This window comes from Hippocampus bargibanti, linkage group LG06 (assembly GCF_051943395.1).
Source record: "Hippocampus bargibanti isolate YZ-2025 linkage group LG06, ASM5194339v1, whole genome shotgun sequence".
Taxonomy (NCBI): Eukaryota; Metazoa; Chordata; class Actinopteri; order Syngnathiformes; family Syngnathidae; genus Hippocampus; species Hippocampus bargibanti.
In genome coordinates, this window is record NC_142739.1 from 27,356,260 (window position 1) to 27,377,737 (window position 21,478).

At 39.3% G+C, this 21,478-nt stretch overlaps 1 protein-coding gene across 3 annotated transcripts in view; it reads left to right on the forward strand.

Annotated features, from left to right (window-relative positions):
• bcam (basal cell adhesion molecule (Lutheran blood group)) overlaps positions 1 to 21,478 on the forward strand; it is a 70,718-nt gene that overhangs the window by 44,961 nt on the left and 4,279 nt on the right. The window contains exons 2-15 of one of the 3 annotated variants that reach the window (XM_088998206.1): positions 1,670 to 1,797; positions 2,772 to 2,988; positions 4,862 to 4,935; positions 6,761 to 6,857; positions 6,927 to 7,109; positions 7,980 to 8,101; positions 9,381 to 9,522; positions 10,827 to 10,942; positions 12,367 to 12,508; positions 14,710 to 14,834; positions 15,337 to 15,478; positions 16,741 to 16,764; positions 17,296 to 17,328; positions 20,218 to 20,359. In XM_088998206.1, coding sequence (XP_088854332.1) covers positions 1,670 to 1,797; positions 2,772 to 2,988; positions 4,862 to 4,935; positions 6,761 to 6,857; positions 6,927 to 7,109; positions 7,980 to 8,101; positions 9,381 to 9,522; positions 10,827 to 10,942; positions 12,367 to 12,508; positions 14,710 to 14,834; positions 15,337 to 15,478; positions 16,741 to 16,764; positions 17,296 to 17,328; positions 20,218 to 20,359 — 1,687 coding nt within the window. The remainder of the gene's footprint in view (positions 1 to 1,669; positions 1,798 to 2,771; positions 2,989 to 4,861; positions 4,936 to 6,760; positions 6,858 to 6,926; positions 7,110 to 7,979; positions 8,102 to 9,380; positions 9,523 to 10,826; positions 10,943 to 12,366; positions 12,509 to 14,709; positions 14,835 to 15,336; positions 15,479 to 16,740; positions 16,765 to 17,295; positions 17,329 to 20,217; positions 20,360 to 21,478) is intronic. The other 2 variants (XM_088998207.1, XM_088998208.1) reach the window with 2 other exon arrangements.

Here is a 21,478-nt window from a genome sequence, read left to right on the forward strand (position 1 = left end):
GCTAGCAGATGTCTAGCTCTATCTGTGTATTTAATAGTGACATTCGGTGTATTAGCTAACTAACTATCTGGCTAGCCAGCTATTAGCTCTAGAGTTGTCTAGGTGGCTAGCTATCTAGCTATATATCTGTTAGCTATTTATTAGCTATCAACTAGCTGGCTAGCTAGCTTTATATCTGCGTATTTAATAATGACATTCAGTGTATTAGCTAACTAACTATCTAGCTAGCTAGCTATTAGCTATAGAGCTATCTAGGTGACTAGCTATCTAGCTAGCTATCTGTTGGCTATTTATTAGCTATCTACTAGCTGGCTAGTTAGCTTTCTATCTTCTAACTTCCGGGTTGAGTGAACGCTGGCACGTGTGGCTGGCACAGTGACTGTTAAGTATATATTGGTTTATATAGCGCTTTAATAACAGCTGAAACTGTAAGAAAGTGCTAACATGGAAAAAAGAGAAATGTTGCCCCCTTATGTATGGGAAAAAAAAACATTGCCAGAGGTCTGGCCAGCACTTTATCGGTACCCCTGCTAGAAAAACCAAAATTCGAACTAATTCGGGAATGGCGCATTCATATTTTCAATACCCGAATAAATTCATGAATGGCAATTAATTAACTTCATTGAATTGCTGAAACAGAATTTCTACATTTTTCCTTACCTCAAGTCGTCCATTTAATTCTTCTTATGTCACCACCGACAACAAACACGCTTTCATCCGTCCTTGCGTTGTTATTGGGACGGGCCCCTCTAGACTTCTCCTTCCCTTCCCGCTCTCTAACGTTCTCACAACACATCAATTATTCACAAGTAGATTTTGTAGCTTGGACATTGACGACATGCTTCATTTATTATTCACATACTGCGTTGCAGATACTTGTGTCAACTTATTTGCGCTAAAGTACAGTGAAACATTGGCTTACGAAGCTCTCTTGGATAGGAGGCGAAACGTCCGACACCTTCAAAAAAGTACAGATGACGGCTGAAGAAACCTTCTCATCGATTGGCTTACGAACTTAATTGCTTCCCAGACAGAGTATGTAAGGCGGAAAATGTGTATCCTAAAAATTATTTTCCCATAAGAAACCATTAAAATTAGAATAATCCGTTCCCAGGTCCCCATAAATCATAATTTTCGACTTTCTAATTTTCTTAGCCTTAAAACGACACAAAAATATATCTTATTTCATGTATAATAAATGTGTTATGGTATTATAATTAAAGAAATAAACTGTATGAGGAGGAACGTAGCCTTCTTCTTTCACCACCTTGTAGCTGTTTTCTCTGCAATAATTTTATCTAGTTCCTCATCAATTGTGTTCTGTTTAGCTGGGTTGATAGCTTTTTGCATCAAGCGTACAGATGGCTTGTGCGGGTTATTTGTGGAGCCTGATTGATGGGATATTTTAACCTTGCAGTCTACACTCTGCCTTTGAACTATCAAAGTTGAAACAAGTCCAAATTTAACTGTTTTCTATCCATTTTCTCACTGTCCCTCTCTGTCGTCTGCCTGTCTCTTTAATGTTTAAACCACCTCCCCTCAAATAGTTCGTATGCCAAGGTAACATTTTCATAAATGTAACGTTGGGAAACTGAAAAGTTCGTAAGCCAATGGGTTTGTAAACCGAGGTATCACTGTTTACTCAAACCCTGCGTCATTGTCTCGGCAGTGTGCCGAGCGTCAGTGACGGTCAACGTGGCGCCGAAGGTGGAGGTGTTGAAGGACGAAACCGCCAAGCTGCCCTGCACGTATACCGTGTCGCCGTCGTCCAGCAACACCATTGTGGAGTGGCAGATTGTAAGTGATTCTTCTTCTTCTTTGAGTTCTGTTAGCCCTGACGGTGCTTCCATTCGAAACAGAGGACTCTTTGTACTGATGGTTAATTCTTTAGTGTGATTTCACACCACCAACACCACCGTAGAACTACAAACAAGTATAAAAATATAGCTATTATTTACACATAAACATTTGGACTTTACGTCAATGAAATAAAACATATGCAATGAAATCGCACAAACCACTTTGCTCGCTTTCCGTCCAAAATTGAAGTTTTGATCTTTGACCTTTTTATCTTTTCCTTGCTAAACAGTACAGCGATAAAGCAAGTCCATTCTCCCCGTCTTTTCACTTAAATAACAAAGCACGGAAAGTAAAACCTGTACCAGAAGTGACAACAACCCAACGTAATGTCAAGACAAATAAAGCACAGCCATCTGCTGGTCAACTATGGGACAGCAGTTTTACACAAGTATATCAGCAGCATTTACACCGACTTTGTGCCTTATGGCCCGGATTGCCCCATTCGCTCTGGTATCACTTCATCAGCATGACTTAGCCTACGCGGTAACGATCTAAGACGTCTGTTTTAAGCACGGTCCAAATTAAACCTCAATCAGGGTCAGTCGTAGACCATGATCAGTCAGGACAAAAGAAGTAACCAGTGTTGCCTCATGGAATAGTACTTTGCTCCCCCCAACCTTAAAACAGGGACCTATCAAAGCAGAGGTCTGGCACCGCCACCTTTGGACATCAGTGATATATATAGGGTCAGAAAATTTTTTCGTTCACTGACAAAGCCTCTTGGATGAGAAGCGAAACATCCACTACCTTCAAAGAAGTACAGATGACGGCTGAAGAGACCTTTTCATCGATGGACCACTCCTCTACGACAGAGAGCTTACACAGACATAGAACCCTGACTACAGATCGTGTCATCTTGCCACGTGTCACCTGAACAACTTTCCCCCCCTTTTTCTTTGTCTTTTTCTTAGGAGCTTGAAGGAAACAGGAGGCGCGTGGCTTACCGCACGCAGGGAGGCGAGGCCAAAAGCGACAAGGACACGCCCCTTACTGGCCGTGTCAGCATCAGCGAAGACTCCACCTTAACCATCGCGTCGGTCCAACCCTCGGATGAATACGTCTTCTTCTGCTCGGTCACCGCCGGACCTGCCGGCAACGGAGAAGCCTCCACGATGCTCAAAGTTTTCTGTGAGTCCGTCTCATGCTGAGCTTACACAGTCTCAAGTTGAAAATTTGAAAGTCATAATCAACTTTTGGGGTTTTTCTATAATAATGATGATCATGATGATGATCATTATCATGATCAGGATCATCATCATCATGATCATCATGATGATCATCATGATCATTCTGAACAAACACATGATGATGATAATCATGATGATGATCAAGATGATTAGGGTCATGATCAGGATCATGATCATCATGATCATGATGATCATGATGATGATGGTGATCATGATCATCATGATGATGATCACCATCATGATGTTGATGATCAGGATCATGATGATGATCAGGATCATGATGATGATGATGATGATGATCATGATGATCAGGATAAGGATCATCATCATGATCATCATGATCATAATCATCATGATGATGATGATTATCATGATGATGATCATCATCATGATGATCATCATGTGTCTTGTCACGTGACTACATAACATTCTGAATTGTTGCCATGTGATTATCGGAAATTATACGCAAATTCGACATTCTCACAGATGAGAGTGCAAAACAAAACACACGTTGGTAGATCACCAGGTGATACAGCCGGGTACGTTTTCTACAATGTCATGAGATGAGATTAAAACATTCTTAGCTTAGTGCTTGAAAACGTACACCCGCTACTATATTCTACCACGTCTCGACAATGTGGCAGGAAGTTAGCCATGAAATCACTCGCGCTAACTCTGGGTCGATGCGAGTAAAAGTATGAAGGGTGTCTAATCATGGGTGACTGCGGGTGGTCCAAGGACGCACACGCAGAGTTAGCCGGGTCGAAAACCTCCCAAGTATCATTTCGCTGACATGTATCAGACATGACAGGTGTGATTGAACTTTTCATCACTTGTGTCGAGAATGATTAGCATGTGGTTAATTGACCCCCAATGAACTTATTAAAGAAAATGGCCGTGGGTGTACCCACTGCGTGACACTCGTTGAAATATTTATTTATTTATATATATATATATATATATATATACAGTAAAGTCTCGTTATATCGATATTCTCTGGAGTCGGAAAAAATATCGATATAACCGGACTATCGATATATCCGATCCTGTGGCATGTAAATTTTCTCCTTGCGTTCATAGAAATAGTATCGTAATAAGCAGTACTATCGATATAACCGATATCGATATAACGAGACTTTACTGTATATATATATATATGTATATTTTCCTGTCACCCGGTCTGTCACTTGGTCTGTCGGTCGGTCCGTCCGTCTGGTAGTCTGTCTGTCTATCTATCTATCTATCTATCTATCTATCTATCTATCTATCTATCTATCTATCTATCTATCTATCTATCTATCTATCTATCTGTCTGTCTGTCTGTCTGTCTGTCTGTCTGTCTGTCTGTCTGTCTGTCTGTCTGTCTGTATAAAACTGGATAAATATATATTTATTTTAAACGTTTCCTTTTTTCTGAGAGATATTTTTTTTTCAAACTTTGGACAGCTGCTGGTGCATCTTACACCTGTGTGATTATTTTTAACACGTTTGGGAGTTTTGTTCTTTCTTTGTTTGTGTGTGTGTGTGTGTGTGTGTGTGTTAGCTTGTGTGTGTGTGTGTTTATGTTTAAGCCTTATCATCTCATGTGAAGCGGGTCACAGTTGGAATAACGCCGAGCAGGATATTTATTGCTCAACTGAATTAACAAGGTCAGGAGCCAGCGTGGGATGGTCGGCACTGTTTTGTGTGTGTGTTTGCACCTCAAGGTTAAAGGTGCGGGTGTTGCTTCCTCTGAATTTTAATGATATGATCGTTTATCATCATGCTCATTTACCTCTGTTATTTTTTTCTGTTATTTTTTTTTCCTCTCTCAGTTGCTCCAGAGAAGCCCACCCTCACACAAGCGTCAACCCAAGCCATTTCTGTTGGACAGCCTTACAGCTCTGAGGTGTGTTTGCCACATTATGGCCAAAGCTAATCTCGGGGTGAAATTGTAAATAACAGATCCTGATTGTCCAACACCGTCTGCATTCATTAGCTAAACGTGTTAGCCAGCTCGACTGAAGTTGCTTTTAAAAATTATTATCTCTTGAAATCCTCACAGCCTCTGTTTTATCCAGTACAACATAAAAATGTGACATTTTTTCTGTTTTAACAGGCTGGAACAGGAAATTGGTAGCATATTCATTCAAGTATAGCGCGCACGTGTATAACGCGCACCCCTAATTTTCAATTACAAATCGGTATAACATTTTGTTTCACTTTTTCTTGGCTCAGACCAAGCATTGTAAGTGACAAGACCTGCGTCCATGATAAAAATCATTTATTGACAATGTAAACTATGAACACAATACCGAAATGAAATTAACAATATTTATTTACAATCCTTCAAAGTCCGAGTCATCATCAGATACACCAAAGAGATATGATGGAGGCACTACTTCTTTGGTCAATGATCCATTCATAAAGTTCCTTCTCCATGTCTGGTGACATGGTTTGTCTTCCTCGTCGTGCTTTCATATCTTTCAGGGCCACTTTCTGTTTTCTTCATTCTCTAACATTCGTCTCTGGTACGGTGAATTCTCGACTCGCTGTTCGATTTCCATGAATTTCAGCATGATCAATAACTTTGAGCTTGAATGAAGCGTCATATGCAGAACGTTTTCTCTTGATACCCTGAGTTGCCATCTAACGGGCAACAGTATATCAATAAAAATATGAAGAACACTGAATCGAATTTGCATCGAATTGTGCAAAACAGCAATGCTTAAAGGACAACCAACACCATTTTTTTTGTTTCGTAACTGACATTAGAAAAATGATTTATCGAATCTAAAATACCCAAAACACGCAGGCTGATATTTTTTGTCAAATGCAAAACACCAATAAAAATAAGTTAGTGTCCCAAAACTACTTCAAAATGACCTCGGAGATGCCGAGTTTCAGAAGGTCACGCCCCCTTATTCGTGACGTCACACCAGGACGTCTTGCCTTGCTCTAGAATCAAAACAATGGCTTCAGATTCAGAGAAGATGCTTTCTTGTTACTTATCCAAGTATGAATGTGATTCAAATCGTTCTGAAGAGGAAAGCATACATGTTTGCAATCGATTAAAGAAGTCCTCCCGTATCAATTGTAGCGTCCCAGAAAATGCACAAGATGGCGCCCAAGCTTCGTTGGAAATGGGCTGATTTGTCTGCTGGGAATTTGTGTCAACTAGTATCAAATAGTAGTCTTGATGCAACACACAACGATTCACCATCGTGTTATTTATGTGTTTTCCTTCTAATTTCCCCATCAACACGAAGTTTTCAGACCAAACAAAGTCCCCAAAATGCATTATGTTTCGCTTTCTCGGTCAGGGGCGTTCCCTCCGTGACGTCACTTAGGGCATTGTCATCAACTCGAAAACAAGACTTCCGGAATATTCAGCGCAAGTCTTAAAATGTAAAATCTAGCCATATTCCGTGGAATCTTTGTAAAATACGCTCAGTAGAAGTCATTTGAAGTGATTTTACAAATTATGGACACAACTGGTCCGGAGGTGTCGGTTGTCCTTTAAATATATATGAGATTTCTCTTCCCCCAGGCCTCGTTTATAACGCGCACCCAAACTTTGAGTTCTTTTTTAGGTAGAAAACTTTGTGCGTTATACTCGAATAAATACGGTAGTTCAGCTCATTTTATTCCAAATACACTGACAAACAATTCGACTGAGTAAGTCAAAGCAGAGCAGTACTGACGACAAATTGCTAACATTTTCTGTCAATCAGATTGGTTCCTGCGAGACAATGAATGGGCACCCGCGGCCAAGGATCATCTGGTTTAAAGATGGCCAACCCCTTGCCGAGGTCAAGGACAAGAGAGAAAGTATGTCCATAAATAAAAATTGTATTACTCTTATGAATACAACTCACATGATCACTGTTGATCGGAAAGAGACCTACATGGTTCCGTCGCTGGTGAAGGAGGCATCGGGTCTGTACACCATCAAAAGCACCCTCTACATGCAGCCCATCAAGGCCGATAAGGACTCGGTGTTCCAGTGCACGGTGGAATACAGCATGCCGGGGGACCAGATCAAGCAGAAGAACTCCGACACCATCAACCTCAACCTCAACTGTTAGTATATCGAATGGCGGGACTCCTTTGAGAATAACTGTGATGAACGCGACTCTTGTTTGGTTGTTGTTAGCGCTGAATGAGAAAAGACAAGCAAGGGAACCAGCTATTAATGAAGTTTCTAGTGTGTCTGCCTGCATTTGTTGTTGTTGCAATATCACAACTTCCAAGATGTACAACGCAGAGCTCCTTGAGAGACTATGCAAAAAGCTATCCATTCCATCAACGACCATCACAAAGCGAAATAAAACGACTTTATTATACAGTGCAGTTTATTTATTTAATTACAATACCATAGCACGTTTATTATACATAAAATAAGGTATATTTTGTGTAGTTTTAAGGCTTAGAAAATTAGAAAATTGTGTTTTATGGGGACCTTGGAACGGATTATTCTAAGTTTAATGGTTTCCTATGGGAAATTAATGTTTGGAATACACACTTCACCTTACACACACTTTCTGGGAACCAATTAAGTTCATAAGTTGTATGACTATATTTTATTTGTTACATACCTAATAGTCAATAAAACTATTTATATATAAGTAGTTTTGTTTACGTTTTTTTCCTCCCACTATTTAAGTCCGTAACCACTCACTCAATGGACAGTTTTACTTTGAAGTTGACTCTGTTACTTTATAAGAAACCGTTAAAATTCCTGAATGCCATTTCTTTGTTGCCGTCACGGTTAATACGCCCACCGCATAAGTCAAAGAATTTGGAAAGTGAGTCGAGGAAAGAAGAGTAACTGGGAAAGTACTTTTGGAATGCTTTGTACGTCTATTGATGACAAAAGTATGTACGATGGAAACTCACCCGGCCGAAGAATTCTCACCTGTTCCCTTCTAATCTCTGTCCCTGTCCATCCAGACCCTTCGGAGACTGCGACGTTTATGCTCCTCAACCCCGGCGCCGTCAAAGAGGGCGACAACGTCACCATGAAGTGCGAGACAGATGGCAATCCTCAGCCGGAGTTTGACTTCACCAAAGACGTACGTTTAAAGACATGATTGGACGAAACTAAAGAAGAGCCTAATTTTCTTTTCATGCTAAACTGTAAAGAAAAATTACATATCATTGATGTCCAACAAAAAGTGGGATTAATTTTTTTATATCTAAAATATAAATATATACAGTAAAGTCTCGTTATATCGATATTCAAGGGAGTTCCAAAAAAATATCGATATAACCGGGACTGTCGATATATCCGACCCTGTTTGCATGTAATTTTCTCCGTGCGTGCATAGAAATAGTATCGATATAACCGGGACTATCGATATATCCGATATCGATATAACGAGACTTTACTGTATCTTTTTTTATATTCATCCAAACACAAATCAAATTTAGTTATTTTTTTTTTTTGTTCGGAAACTAATTTAAACATTGTCTTGTAGCAGGCAATGCAGTATCTATTTGCCTTATCACTTGTTGCTAGGCGGAACTCAAAAGAAGAAAATATAAAAGTAGTCACTGAACAAATGAAGTGCGCACAACTGTTTATAATAATAATAATAATAATAATAATAATAATAATAATAATAATAATAATACATTTGATTTGTAAGCGCTTTTCAAAACTCTCAAAGTCACTTTACAGTCACAGGATCAGTTTTTCTGTGGGTGAGCAGCGGCAGCAACACGCGCCAGCGTTCTCCCAACCCGGAAGTAACTCAAATAGATAGAAAGCTAGCTAGCCAAATAATCCGTGCATCAATTTTTATGGATCATTTCGCGAAGTGGCTCAAGATTTTTTTGTTACTGATTAGAAATGCAGGTAACATCCAACTTACAACCAGTTTGACTTACGACCACCCGTACTTACGACCATGACCTCCAGACCCTATTTTTTAAAAATGTTAATTCTACGCCTGGCACCACAACGCGCAAGCAGGCCGGCAACGCGTAGGACAATTTTGGCCAGGCAGCCAGCATCTCACTCTTTTGTGGTCCTTAATGTAAAAAAAAAACCTTTATACTTTGCAACAATGTTTCTTTTTGTTTTTGGCGATTAGACATATTTTTGCGTTTTAAGTTGTGATAAAAATGGGGCAGGCAACTTTATGGCCAGGCCGGCAACTTTTCAAAATTGTCTGCCCGGGTGTCCACTAACTTTTTGTCATGAGTTTCAGACACTGACATTGATGCTAAGTTTAGTTGTTCGTTGTTAAAATTACAACATTTCACCAAATTTATTTATTTTTATTTTTATTTTTATTTTGTTTATTTGTATTATTTATTTATTTATTTATGTGGTCTTTCTCCCACCAGGGCAAGGTCGTTGTTGGCCAGGGCGGCCTTCTGATCTTGAAGTCCGCCAAGCGCACCGATGCCGGCGTCTATACGTGCACGGCCATCGACTTTGACAACCTCGACGCCGAACTGACGGGCGAGATCACCCTCAATGTGCACTGTAAGTGACCTGCGCGGACATCACCATCACCATCACAATATGGATTCTCTTGTCACTCAAGAGTTGTTTTTAACTCATTCACTGCCAGACGATGTGCAAAAATGTGTCCACTCCAGTGCCAGGGTTTTTGTCATTGTCACTCAAATTCCAGGGACCCACAGAATATGGAGTTTTAGGACTACATAAACATTCAACACAGCGTTAGAAACCTTAGACTATCTTCTTTCATCAGAAAATGAGTTAATTCCTATATTATATGGGTCTGGAGTTATATGAGCTTGAAATGCTGGCGGTCATCCAAAAATACAATGGAATACATACATATTGGTTTATATAGTGCTTTAAGAACTGCTGAAACTGGAACAAAGCGCTAACATGCAAAAAAAAAATGAAATGCTGCCCCCTTGTGGAATGGAAAAAAAACTTTGCCAGAGGCCATGGACAGCGCTTTATCGGCACCTTATCATGAAAAACCAAAACCCGAATTTATTATTATTATTATTATTATTATTATTATTATTATTATTATTATTATTATTATTATTATTATTTGTATTATTATTATTCAATTCCCGAATAAATTTGTGAATGGCAGTGAATGAGTTAGTTATATAGCTAGTTGTCTCGCTCTCTCGCTGGCTATCTATTCGCTAGCTAGCGTTCTATGTATTTGAGTTACTTCTGGGGAACGCTGGCGCGTGTGGCTGCCACTGCTCACCCACAGAAAAACTTATCCTGTGACTGAAAAGTCACCTTGATAGTTTTGAAAGGCGCATATAAATAAAATGTATTATGATTATTATTATTATTGTGAACATTTAGCTCCTCCCCCTGACATGGCGACAATGTCAGGTAAAAAAAAAAATCTACTTCACAGACATTACTCATAATCACCCGTGACAATCTTTCAGACATAACAGATGAACACCGTTTATTCCACTTTAATCTGAAAAGCGGGGGAAAAAAAGGGGGGCCCCAAATCGTCGGGGCACGTGCATGGAAAGGACAAAAAGGGTCCAAGCGTCCATTTGAATTGTTCACGGTTCAGGCGTCACTTTCAAGGCATCCTAATTTGAGCCTATCAAACACATTAAGGGGAGATAACCTCCGAATTGTACCGAAACGCCTCGGCACAACATGGGCTTAACTTCAGAGAAAAAAGCCATTAGCTTTGTACTTTCAAATATTCTGCTTTGTGTAACCCTATTAAGGGCTTTATTACATGCTCGCCTAGGCTCTAAATTGATTTTTTTTTCTATCTCTTCCACCCCCCGCCTCCCCCAATCGTCTCCCCTACTTGTCAGACATTGATCCGTTGAATGTGACTCCGGCAAAGCCTCAAGTTGTTATGCTAGGAGACAATGTGGAGTGGCAGTGTAAGACCAAAGCCTCTGCCCCGCACACAGTGCAATGGAAAAAGGTGAGATGTGTGTTTTCATCTGTTACACCCAATAAATATCACCTCTTCTTGCCAGAAGAGGTGATTATTTGACATTTTGAAGATGTATTTTTATGTGACATTTTATTTACGACTCCAAGCACCAGGTGCAAAGATGGAGTGATTCTTGAAAATGTACTTGGTCGCCTTTTTGAAAATGTACATACCCTCCCTGAACACCCCGAAGCCACGTTAAACAATACAATACATATTGATTTATATAGCGCTTTAACAACAGCTGAAGCTCTTGGCTGGCTATCTATTAGCTAGCTAACTAGCTGGCTGGCAATCTGTTAGCTATCTATCCGGCTAGCTGGCTATCTGTTGGCTATCTATTAACTGGCTAGCTAGCTGGCTGGTTGGCTATTTGTTGGCTATCTAATAATAGATAATTAATAAATAAATAATAATAGTCCATTGTGAGAGTAATAAAAGTAAATCCAATAATAATAATAATAATAATAATAATAATAATAATAATAATAATAATAATAATAATAATAATAATAATATCGATGAAAAGGTTTCTTCAGCCGTCCAAGATGCTTCTTCAGCGAACTAAAGTCTTACTGGTAGTATATATATATAGTATATATATATATATATATATATATATATATATATATATCTACTGTCCAGACATGGCGGTGCCGGACTCTGCTATGATATGTCCCTGCTGTCAGGTTGGGGGGAGCAGAGGACTACTACTACTACTACTACTACTACTACTACTACTACTACTACTACTACTACTACTACTACTACTACTTCTTTTTCTTTTGGCTTTTCCCTTCAAAGAGGGTCGCCACAGCAAATCAGTGTACTCCGTCCTTAGGAGTTTTACCCTGTTACTACTACTACTACTACTACTACTACTACTACTACTACTATACTAATAATAATAATAATAATAATAATAATAATAATAATAATAATAATAATTACACTTTTAAAAATACAATAAAATGATTAAAAAATGTAACAAAAAAAAACACAAAAAACACGTCAGCAGTCATGCCCGGTTTTGATTTATTGTTGACACACCGCATTAGTAGTGTCCTTCAGTCCTTTTCTCGATCTGGCACGACTTCCTTGAGAAAAAAAACAAAAACAATCACATGTACCCACCGATTTGTCATTTTGTTATCGCTGCGCGATTGTGTGTGAACTCCGCACGTTGTGCTTTCCCATCCACTCACAGAATACAGCATTAGGCACACCGACACCGTGGACTGAGTTTGTGGTGAAAACCCCAAAAATGTTAAACTATTTAGTGAGATGCAATTTAAACTATATCCACAATAAAAACATATTCATTCAAACCTCCATCACCTTTCCGTTAAAGCAAAACATAAAAACAACAGAATATGGATGTATGCGTGTCCCTAATAAAGTGTCCTCCGCAGGGTTCCGAGGTTCTCTCTCAGGACGGGACTCTCTCGATAAGTGCCGACTCATACGAGAAAGATGGAGAGTACCGCTGCGTCGGGGCCGTGCCGTCCGTGCCGGGACTGATGGACCATGCTACCGCCACCCTCACCATTAAAGGTACCCCCCCATCCACTGACACAGTTTTGACTTTCAACACTCTTAGAATCACTGCACAGGAAGCGTGATGATGTTCTTGTGTTGAATAGTGACCAAAATTGTAATTCATTATTAATATCATAACCTTTTAAACTTTGTGGATGTCCTATAACACAAAAATCTATGCGTGTGACACTCAGCTATTATTTTTTGGCATCTTATAGTCACGATCCTCCCGTCGTAAAGTACAGTAGCATCCCTAGCTAGCTAGTTATAATAATAATAATAATACATTTCATTTATAAGCGCCTTTCAAAACTCTCAAGGTCACTTTTCAGTCACAGGTGAAGTTTTTCTGTGGGTAGGCAGCGGAAGCCACATGCGGCAACGTTCATTCAACCCGGAAGTAATTCAAATAGTTGGAAAGCTAACTTGCTACTAGATCGCACCTAGATAGCTAGTTGTGTTATGGCGTTCATTCTGTCTCCTTATTATCTGTTACAAATTAGCTAGATAGCTATTTAGCTCATAGATTGATAGCTGGATAAGCTATATGTTCTTTTGTGTCGTTTCACACTATTAGTTGTTTATTTTACTTCAAGATGGCGTCGGCAAGTGTGGCTGCCTTTATAGCAGCTCCTGTATTTGGTTATTGCTGCTCTGAAATGTAAACTTCTCCACTGTGAGACAAATAAAGTTTAATGTAATCTAATATAATAAGCACTATCTAGTTTGTTAGTTAGCTAGCTACTTAGATATCTAACTAACAAGAATAAGAGAATGTATCTAGCTAGTTAGCTAGGTCGTTAGTTTGCTCGCTAAGTAACGAGCTAGATAGTTAGCTAGCTAGCTAGCTAGATTCTCTCATTCCCATTCAAAAAGATGACCGTGGTAGTTTCTCTGATCACTTTAAATGCCAAGATAGAAAAAAATACATGAACATCGTATAGTCACGATCACCCTACCCGGAAGTAACACCACAGCAAAGTAATGAAAGGAAGAGGAAAGGAAAGAACGGAAACAAAGAAAAACTAAATAACAAATAATATGACGCAGACACAGAGTCATTCATTCCTCATACAACTGGTTAGATGGCTAGTTAGATAGCTAGTCAGATTGCTAGTTAGATAGCTAGTTCATTCATTCATTTGATAGCTAGTTAGTTAGGTAGTTCGTTAGTTAGCTAGCTTGTTAGATATCTAAATACAGTAAAGTCTCGTTATTTCGATATTCAAGGGAGTCCGAAAAAATATCGATATAACCGGGACTATCGATATATCCGACCCTGTTTGCATGTAATTTTCTCCGTGCGTGCATAGAAATAGTATCGATATAACCGGGACTATCGATATATCCAATATCGATATAACGAGACTTTACTGTAACAAGAATGAGAGAATCTGGATAGCTAGTTAGCTAGCTAGTCCTTTGGTATTGTTAACTAGCGCACTAACTAACAAGTTTGCTAGTTAGTGAGCGAGTTATCTAGCTAACTAATGAGCTATCTAGTTAGCTCATTGGTTAGTTAGCTACGTAGCTAGCTAACTAACGAGCTAGCCAGCTAGATTCTCTCATTCCTATTAAAAAATATGACCGTTGTAGTTTCTCCGACCCTTTTAAATAATAATAATACATTTTATTTCAAGCGCCTTTCAAAGCTATCAAGGCCACTTTACAGTCACAGACAAGCATAGATGCAATAATAAATAAAATACAATCATAAATAGAATACAATAAATAATAATTAATAATAATACTAAATAATTAAATGCCAAGAACTTTAAAAAAACATTAGCTAACTCCCACCTAAACACATAAACTGTGAGCTGAGATTAATGAGCACAAGTGGGTGTACTTTATTTGTTAAAATATTAGCGTCCAACACAATATGGTATGGTTAAATGTTTTTATTTGTCAAAAAGGAATACAGAAAAAAAACCTCTCAGTTGTTTGTGGTGCTAGTATTTGTTTGAAGGCTTTTTGGGTTGGATACCAGTCCGAAGTCAACCGCATCTGTACAAAGCATCAAAAGCTATTTCTCCTCATACATGCCAACAGGATGCTAACAATGCATGTTAGCTGAATTTACTGTCGCTCAGGAAGGACACGGCACAGTTGAAGGAAGCGGCCAAGCCGGGGCGTCGCTTCCCCACCTCGTCGGTCTACGCCCAGCGCGGGATGGAAACCTTTTATTTATGCCTTCTTCCTCTGTCCCGCCGCAGGAAAGCCCATGATCGAAACTCCGGTCGGCGGGGAGGTATCCAACGAAGGAGACGCGGTATCCCTCAAATGCTCGGCCTATGGCTCCCCTGTCCCGCAGTTTACCTGGAAGCCCACCGGAAAAGAGGTACAGTGATACCTCGGTTTACGAACGTCTTGGCTTACGAACTTTTCGGTTGACGAACGTTAAATTTGACAATTTTACCTTGTCATACAAACTATTTTTCGGGATACACACGCAGCCGCCACAATGTGTCGTTCGCGAACGAGCCCGTTCCGCTAACAAGAAAATGGCAGTCGGCTTGTTTTGGTCCTCTATTCCCCGCCCTCAATCGTCGGTTAAAGCCACGTGATTGGTCAAGAACGCAGCAGTAAGGTGTGGGTTTACAGACAGAGACGAAACAAAAAAGTGACGTCGGTTGTCCTTTAACAATTGCTTTAAACCATTTCTAGATTCTTGAAATAGATGTCAACGAATTTGATGATTAATTAATTACCTGTCGATTAATCAATTAGCTTGTAACACATCTCGCCCAAAGTCGGTCAAAGTCGACTTTGGCTCTTTTGCGACACGAAAAATGACAACGACCGAAAAGTGAGTGTGACCCGATTGTCTATCCATGCCGCAGTCCGTGACGGTGGAGGGCAACAAAGTGGTGAGCACCGTCGTCCTGGCGGCCAGCGCCGCCGTCATGAAGGACGGCGTGACCTGCGAGGTGGCCAACGAGTACGGCACTGATAGCAAGACCTTCAGCGTGGCTCTCAAAAGAGGTCAGGCACACATTTTTTATTTTTATTTTTTATTTTTGGGGGGTGGGCGGGGATATCATGGTCGCTTGTCATGTTGGTCATATCTCCATTAACTCATTCACTGCCAGACGATGTGCAAAAATGTGTCCACTCCAGTGCCAGGGTTTTTGTCATTATCACTCAAATTCCAGGACCTGCAAATAGATATACAGTAAAGTCTCGTTATATCGATATCGGATATATCGATAGTCCCGGTTATATCGATACTATTTCTATGCACGCACGGAGAAAATTACATGCAAACAGGGTTGGATATATCGATAGTCCCGGTTATATCGATATTTTTTCGGACTCCCTTGAATATCGATATAATGAGACTTTACTGTAATACTAATAATACTAATACTACTACTACTACTACTACTACTACTACTACTACTACTACTACTACTAATAATAATAATAATAATAATAATAATAATACATTTAATTTTCAGCACCTTTCAAAACTCTCAAGGATACTTTACAGCAGGGGTGTCAAAGTCATTTTTTGCCACGGGCCACATTGTAGTTATGGTTTCCTCCCGAGGGCCGTTATGAATTTGGGGAAGCCATTAGAATGTTTAATGCCCTCCACATATTACATACAGAGCGAACAACAAATGAATGAATAACTAGTTTTCAAATCTGAAGTCAAGAATAATCACTGTTATTGTATTTTACATCCAAAAATAGGAAATTTTGGTTAGGATTTTAGCAAGCATCATGGAATTTAACAAGTTTGAATTGCTTTCGCGGGCCGAAAAAAAATGATGTGACGGGCCGGGTTTGGCCCCCGGGCCTTGACTTTGACACCTGTGCTTTACAGTCACAGACAAGCATAGATACTATAATAAATAAAATGAATTTTAAAAAAATAATATTGGAAGTGTATATTGTTTGACCCCTCAAAAAATATATACATTTACAAAATAGAATGCATTGCTTTTCAAAAGGAAATCTATGATTTAACTTTGCCCTTTTTTAACGAAAAAAAATTAACAAGCAAAAGCCAAATTACACTTAGTGCTAATTTCATATTTATAAAACAATTGCTACAAATGGACTCATTTCTACGCCTTCCAAAAATTCATAAACAATCCCCTTTAACACAATATTTGATGCATTGTATTTTTTTTTTTTTTTTGGTCTGTACGTGAGTGTGTGTGTGTCTTCCTGCACCACGTAACCCATCAGCGTTTCACACGATCTTCTTCTTCTACTCTTTATTGTTTGTTTTGCAGTTATTCCAAACTCCGCCGACAGAGGTAGAGCCTTCTCCCTCCTCCTCCTCCTCTTCTTGTCCCTCCTGCTATCAGGACTCTTTCTTGTACCGACCCTGACGTTTTAGTACCCCACCCACAACCCCCCCTCCTGCCCCATTCCTGCCATTTTACACACACACACACACACACACACACACACGCACACACACACACACACACTGCTGCATTGCAATCTTGTACATGAGCCTTCTTGCTACCAAACACTGTGGATATTGTACATTGTTCTTCTTTTCCTTCTCTTGTGACATTTGTAATGTCTGTCAGATAGTTTGTGGACACCGCAACACTTTTTTTTTTTTTTTTCGGGGCCCCCCACTCGGGGGACAATAAAGTATTTTATTCTATTCTTATTCTCTTCTATCCCTTCCTTTTTTTTCCACTTGTGTGTATGTCTCCTTCCGGCTTGTCGTTGCACGCTCGTCCTCTTTTCTTCGCCGTTTGTGTGCCTTTGCATGTGTTAGCGCCGATTGCTTTGCTAAGCTACTGGACTGAGCGACTTTCTTTTTCTTAAAGTGCTGCTCTCTGGAAACCCTGTGCTTAAGTCAGGTTTGTAACCGCTAACTTGGCTAACGTGCTTTTATTTTTTTGTCGTCTGTGTGTGTGTGTGTGTGTGTGTGTGTGTGTGTGTGTGTGTTTTGTGGTCGAATCTACGTACACGATGTAGTAGTACATTTGTGTTTTGACAAGAGATGCTTGTGTACTGTACGCATGCTTGTATTACTGCCGTCGTGGGGACAGACGTTACTCGGACTTTTACATATTTTAAGAATGGAAACGCCGCACGATGATCTCGTTTGCTTTTAGATGACATTAATTTTTCAGGTAGAATCAAAATTAAGTTAATAGGTGAATTTTATTTTAAATAGACATTCATTTTTCAGATAGAATCAAAAATGACTTAGGGCAGGGGTGTCAAAGTCATTTTTTTTGCCGCGGGCCACATTGTAGTTATGGTTTCCTCTCGAGGGTCGTTATGAATTTGGGGAACCCATTAGAATGTTTAAATCCCTTCAAATATTACATATAGAGCACACAGCAAATTCATAAATAACTTGTTTTCAAATCTGAAGTTAAGAATAATGACTTTTATTGTGGTTGACCTCCAAAAATATGAAATTTTGGCTCAGATTTTAGCAATCATCATGGAATTTAACAAGTTTGATTTGCTTTCGCGGGCCGAAAAAAATGATGTGGCGGGCCGGATTTGGCCCGCGGGCCTTGAATTTGACACCTGTGAGTTAGGGGGTGAGAAACATTTTTTTTGGTGTTTTTTTTTTTAGACAATCAATTTTCAGATAAAATCCAAAACAAGTTGCATTTCATGTTCAACCGGTCCAACATTTCAGAATAACTAGCACAAGATGGCGCTTACTGTTTTTCACAAGCTAGAAATAATTCCAAAACGTTATTTACGGCAACATTTTGGCAGCCCAGAATGTGATCTTAGAATAGTATCATAATAACAATAATGATGTCATCTCTAAGCGCCTTTCAAAACTCTCAAGGTCACTTTACAGTCACAGGACAAGTTAGTTAGCTAACTAGCTTGGTAGCTAGCTAATAAAAAAAAACAATAATACATTTCATTTAGAAGCGCCTTTCAAAACTCTCAATGTCACTTTATAGTCACAGGATAAGTTTTTCTTTGGGTGAGCAGTGGCATCCACACACGCCAGCGTTCACTCAACCTGGAATTAACTCAAATAGATAGAAAGCTAGCTAATGTATAGCTAATAGCTAGCCAGCTAGATAGCTAGCTAGCTAATAATAATAATAATAATAATACGTACATTTCATTCATAAGCACCTTTGAAAACTCTCAAGGTCACTTTACAGTCACAGGATAAGTTAGATAGCTAACTAGATGGCTAGCTGGCTAGCTATCCAATAATAATAATAATAATAATAATAATAATAATAATAATAATACATTTCATTTATAAGTGCCTTTCAAAACTCTAAAGGTCACTTCACAGTCACTGGATAAGTTTTTCTTTGGGTGAGCAGTGGCATCCACACGCACCAGCGTTCACTCAACCTGGAATTAACTCAAATAGATAGAAAGCTAGCTAATATATAGCTAATAGCTAGCCAGCTAGATAGCCAGCTAGCTAATAATAATAATAATACGTACATTTCATTCATAAGCACTTTTGAAAACTCTCAAGGTCACTTTACAGTCACAGGATAAGTTAGATAGCTAACTAGATAGCTATCTGGCTAGCTATCTAAAAATAATAATCATAATAATACATTTCATTGATAAGTGCCTTTCAAAACTCTAAAGGTCACTTCACAGTCACTGGATAAGTTGGATAGCTAGCTAGATAGCTATCAAGCTAATAATAATACATTTCATTTATAAGCGCCTTTGAAAACTCTCAAGGTCATTTTACAGTCAAAAGATACGTTAGATAGCTAGCTATCTGGCTAGCTAGCTAATAATACAAACAACAAAAAAGCTCCATAACATAATGTGACAAACAAAGTCTATATGACAAAACAAAGACACATCGTCATTCCTTTTTAAGCACTTAATAATCTTAATAATAATAATAATAATAATAATAATAATAATTATAATACATTTCATTTATAAGCGCCTTTGTAAACTGTGAAGGTCACTTTACAGTCACAGGACAAGTTAGATAGCTAGTTAGCTAGATAGTTAGCTATCGATTTTTATTAGCTAGTTAGCTATTTAACTAGCTAGCTAATAAAAATAATAATAATACATTTCATTTATAAGCGCCTTTGAAAACTCAAGGTCACTTTACAGTTAGAGAACAAGTTAGATAGCTAGCAGGCTAATAATAATAATAATAATAATAATAATAATAATAATAATAATGTCATTTATAAGCGCCTTTCAAAACTCAAGGTCACTTTACAGTCACAGGATAAGTGCGATAGCTAGCTAAATAGCTAGCTAATGATGAATTTTGAAAGGCGCTTATAAATGAAATGTATTATTATTATTATAAGCGCCTTTCAAAACTCTCAATGTCACTTTACAGTCACAGGTTTTCCACGAGTCTAGTAATAAAAAAATATGGGCGCATGGGCTGTGGGAGGACTTTGTTGGGGTGGGGGTGTTATTATATGTCCGTCGTGTTGTGTTGTGGTGGCTGGCCAGCAGCTTCATTGGTGTGAATAGATGTCGGTCCCGTTATTTTGGGTCCCATCACATTTCATTCTTCTGCATTTAAGACTAACTCCACATCCCACTTCCCCTCCTTACTCTTCCTCCCCCTTATCCTCTCCCTCCCCGGACCCCCATTTGACCCTCACACTCCTCCTACATCCCAAACACCCCCCCCCCCCCCACTTCAAATCCATAAAACCCCCTTCCGTCAAATCCCCCCCCCCCCGCCCCCACTACGATCACTCCCCCCTCCCCCATCCTCACCCATCCCCGTTATTACGACGCTGTAGCCGATCAGCAGCAGGGCGGTTCCAGCGGGGTGGTGATAGCCGTGGTGGTGTGCGTGCTGCTGCTTCTTCTCCTGGTGGGTCTCATCTACTTCCTCAATAAGAAGAGTAAACTGCCCTGCGCTAAGAAGGACAAGAAGGAAGTGTGAGTCGAACGTCCAGGTTTTTGAAAAAACAGCCACGTGAACACACACTGAATACTTGTTGAGTCTGCTTAGCTACATGCTAACCAATGATGCAAAACACCATCCACGGGCTAACTAGTTGCGATGTTATAGGCATTCAATCCACAAACAGACAAAAGCTATACTCACAAGCATATATTCTTTATCCTCTGCAAAAAAAAAATAGTATTTATAGTAGTTGTCGTTGTTGTTTATGTCTGTATGACTGCCCCCCAATGGCTCAATCCGGCATAAAAACAAACTTTTTTTTAATAATAATAATAATACATTTCATTTATAAGCACCTTTCAAAACTCACAAGGTCACTTTATAGTCACAGGATAAGTTTTTCTGTGGGTGAGCAGCGGTAGCCACAGGCGCCAGCGTTTACTCAACCCGGACGTTAATAGATAGAAAGCTAACTAGTCAGCTAGTCGATAGATAGCTAACAGATAGCCAACAGATAGCTAGCTAGATAGCTAGCCACCAAGATAGCCATATAGCTTAATAGCCAGCCAGCTAGATAGCTAGTTAGCTAATACACTGAATGTCACTCTGCTTTGAGACAGTGTTTTGACTTAACAGCATGGTCATGGATAAAATTAACTCATTCACTGCCAGACGATGTGCTAAAATGTGTCCACTCTAGTGCCAGGGTTTTTGTCATTTTCACTCAAATTTTAGGAGCCACGGAATATTGAGTTTTAGGACTATGTAAACATTCAATTCAGCGTCAGAAACTTTAGACTCTCTTCTTTCATCTGAAAAAAAAGGTAATTCCTAAGTTATATGGGTCTGGAGTTATCTTAGCTTGAAATGGGGGCAGCTTTACAAAATACAATACAATACATTGATTTATATAGCGCAACAACAACTGTAACAAAGCGCTAATAAGGACAAAAGGCAATGGATGCCCCCTCGTGGAAGGGGAAAAAAAAATGCCAGAAGTCATACCAGTGCTTTATCGGCACCCCCGCAAGAAAAAACAAAACCCGAACAAATTCGGGAATGGCAGTGAACTAGTTAAACTTGTATCTCAAGACATTATATTCGAGAGCGGTGGCATGCTGCAGTAGCTCTTCCGATGTTAGCACTTGTGC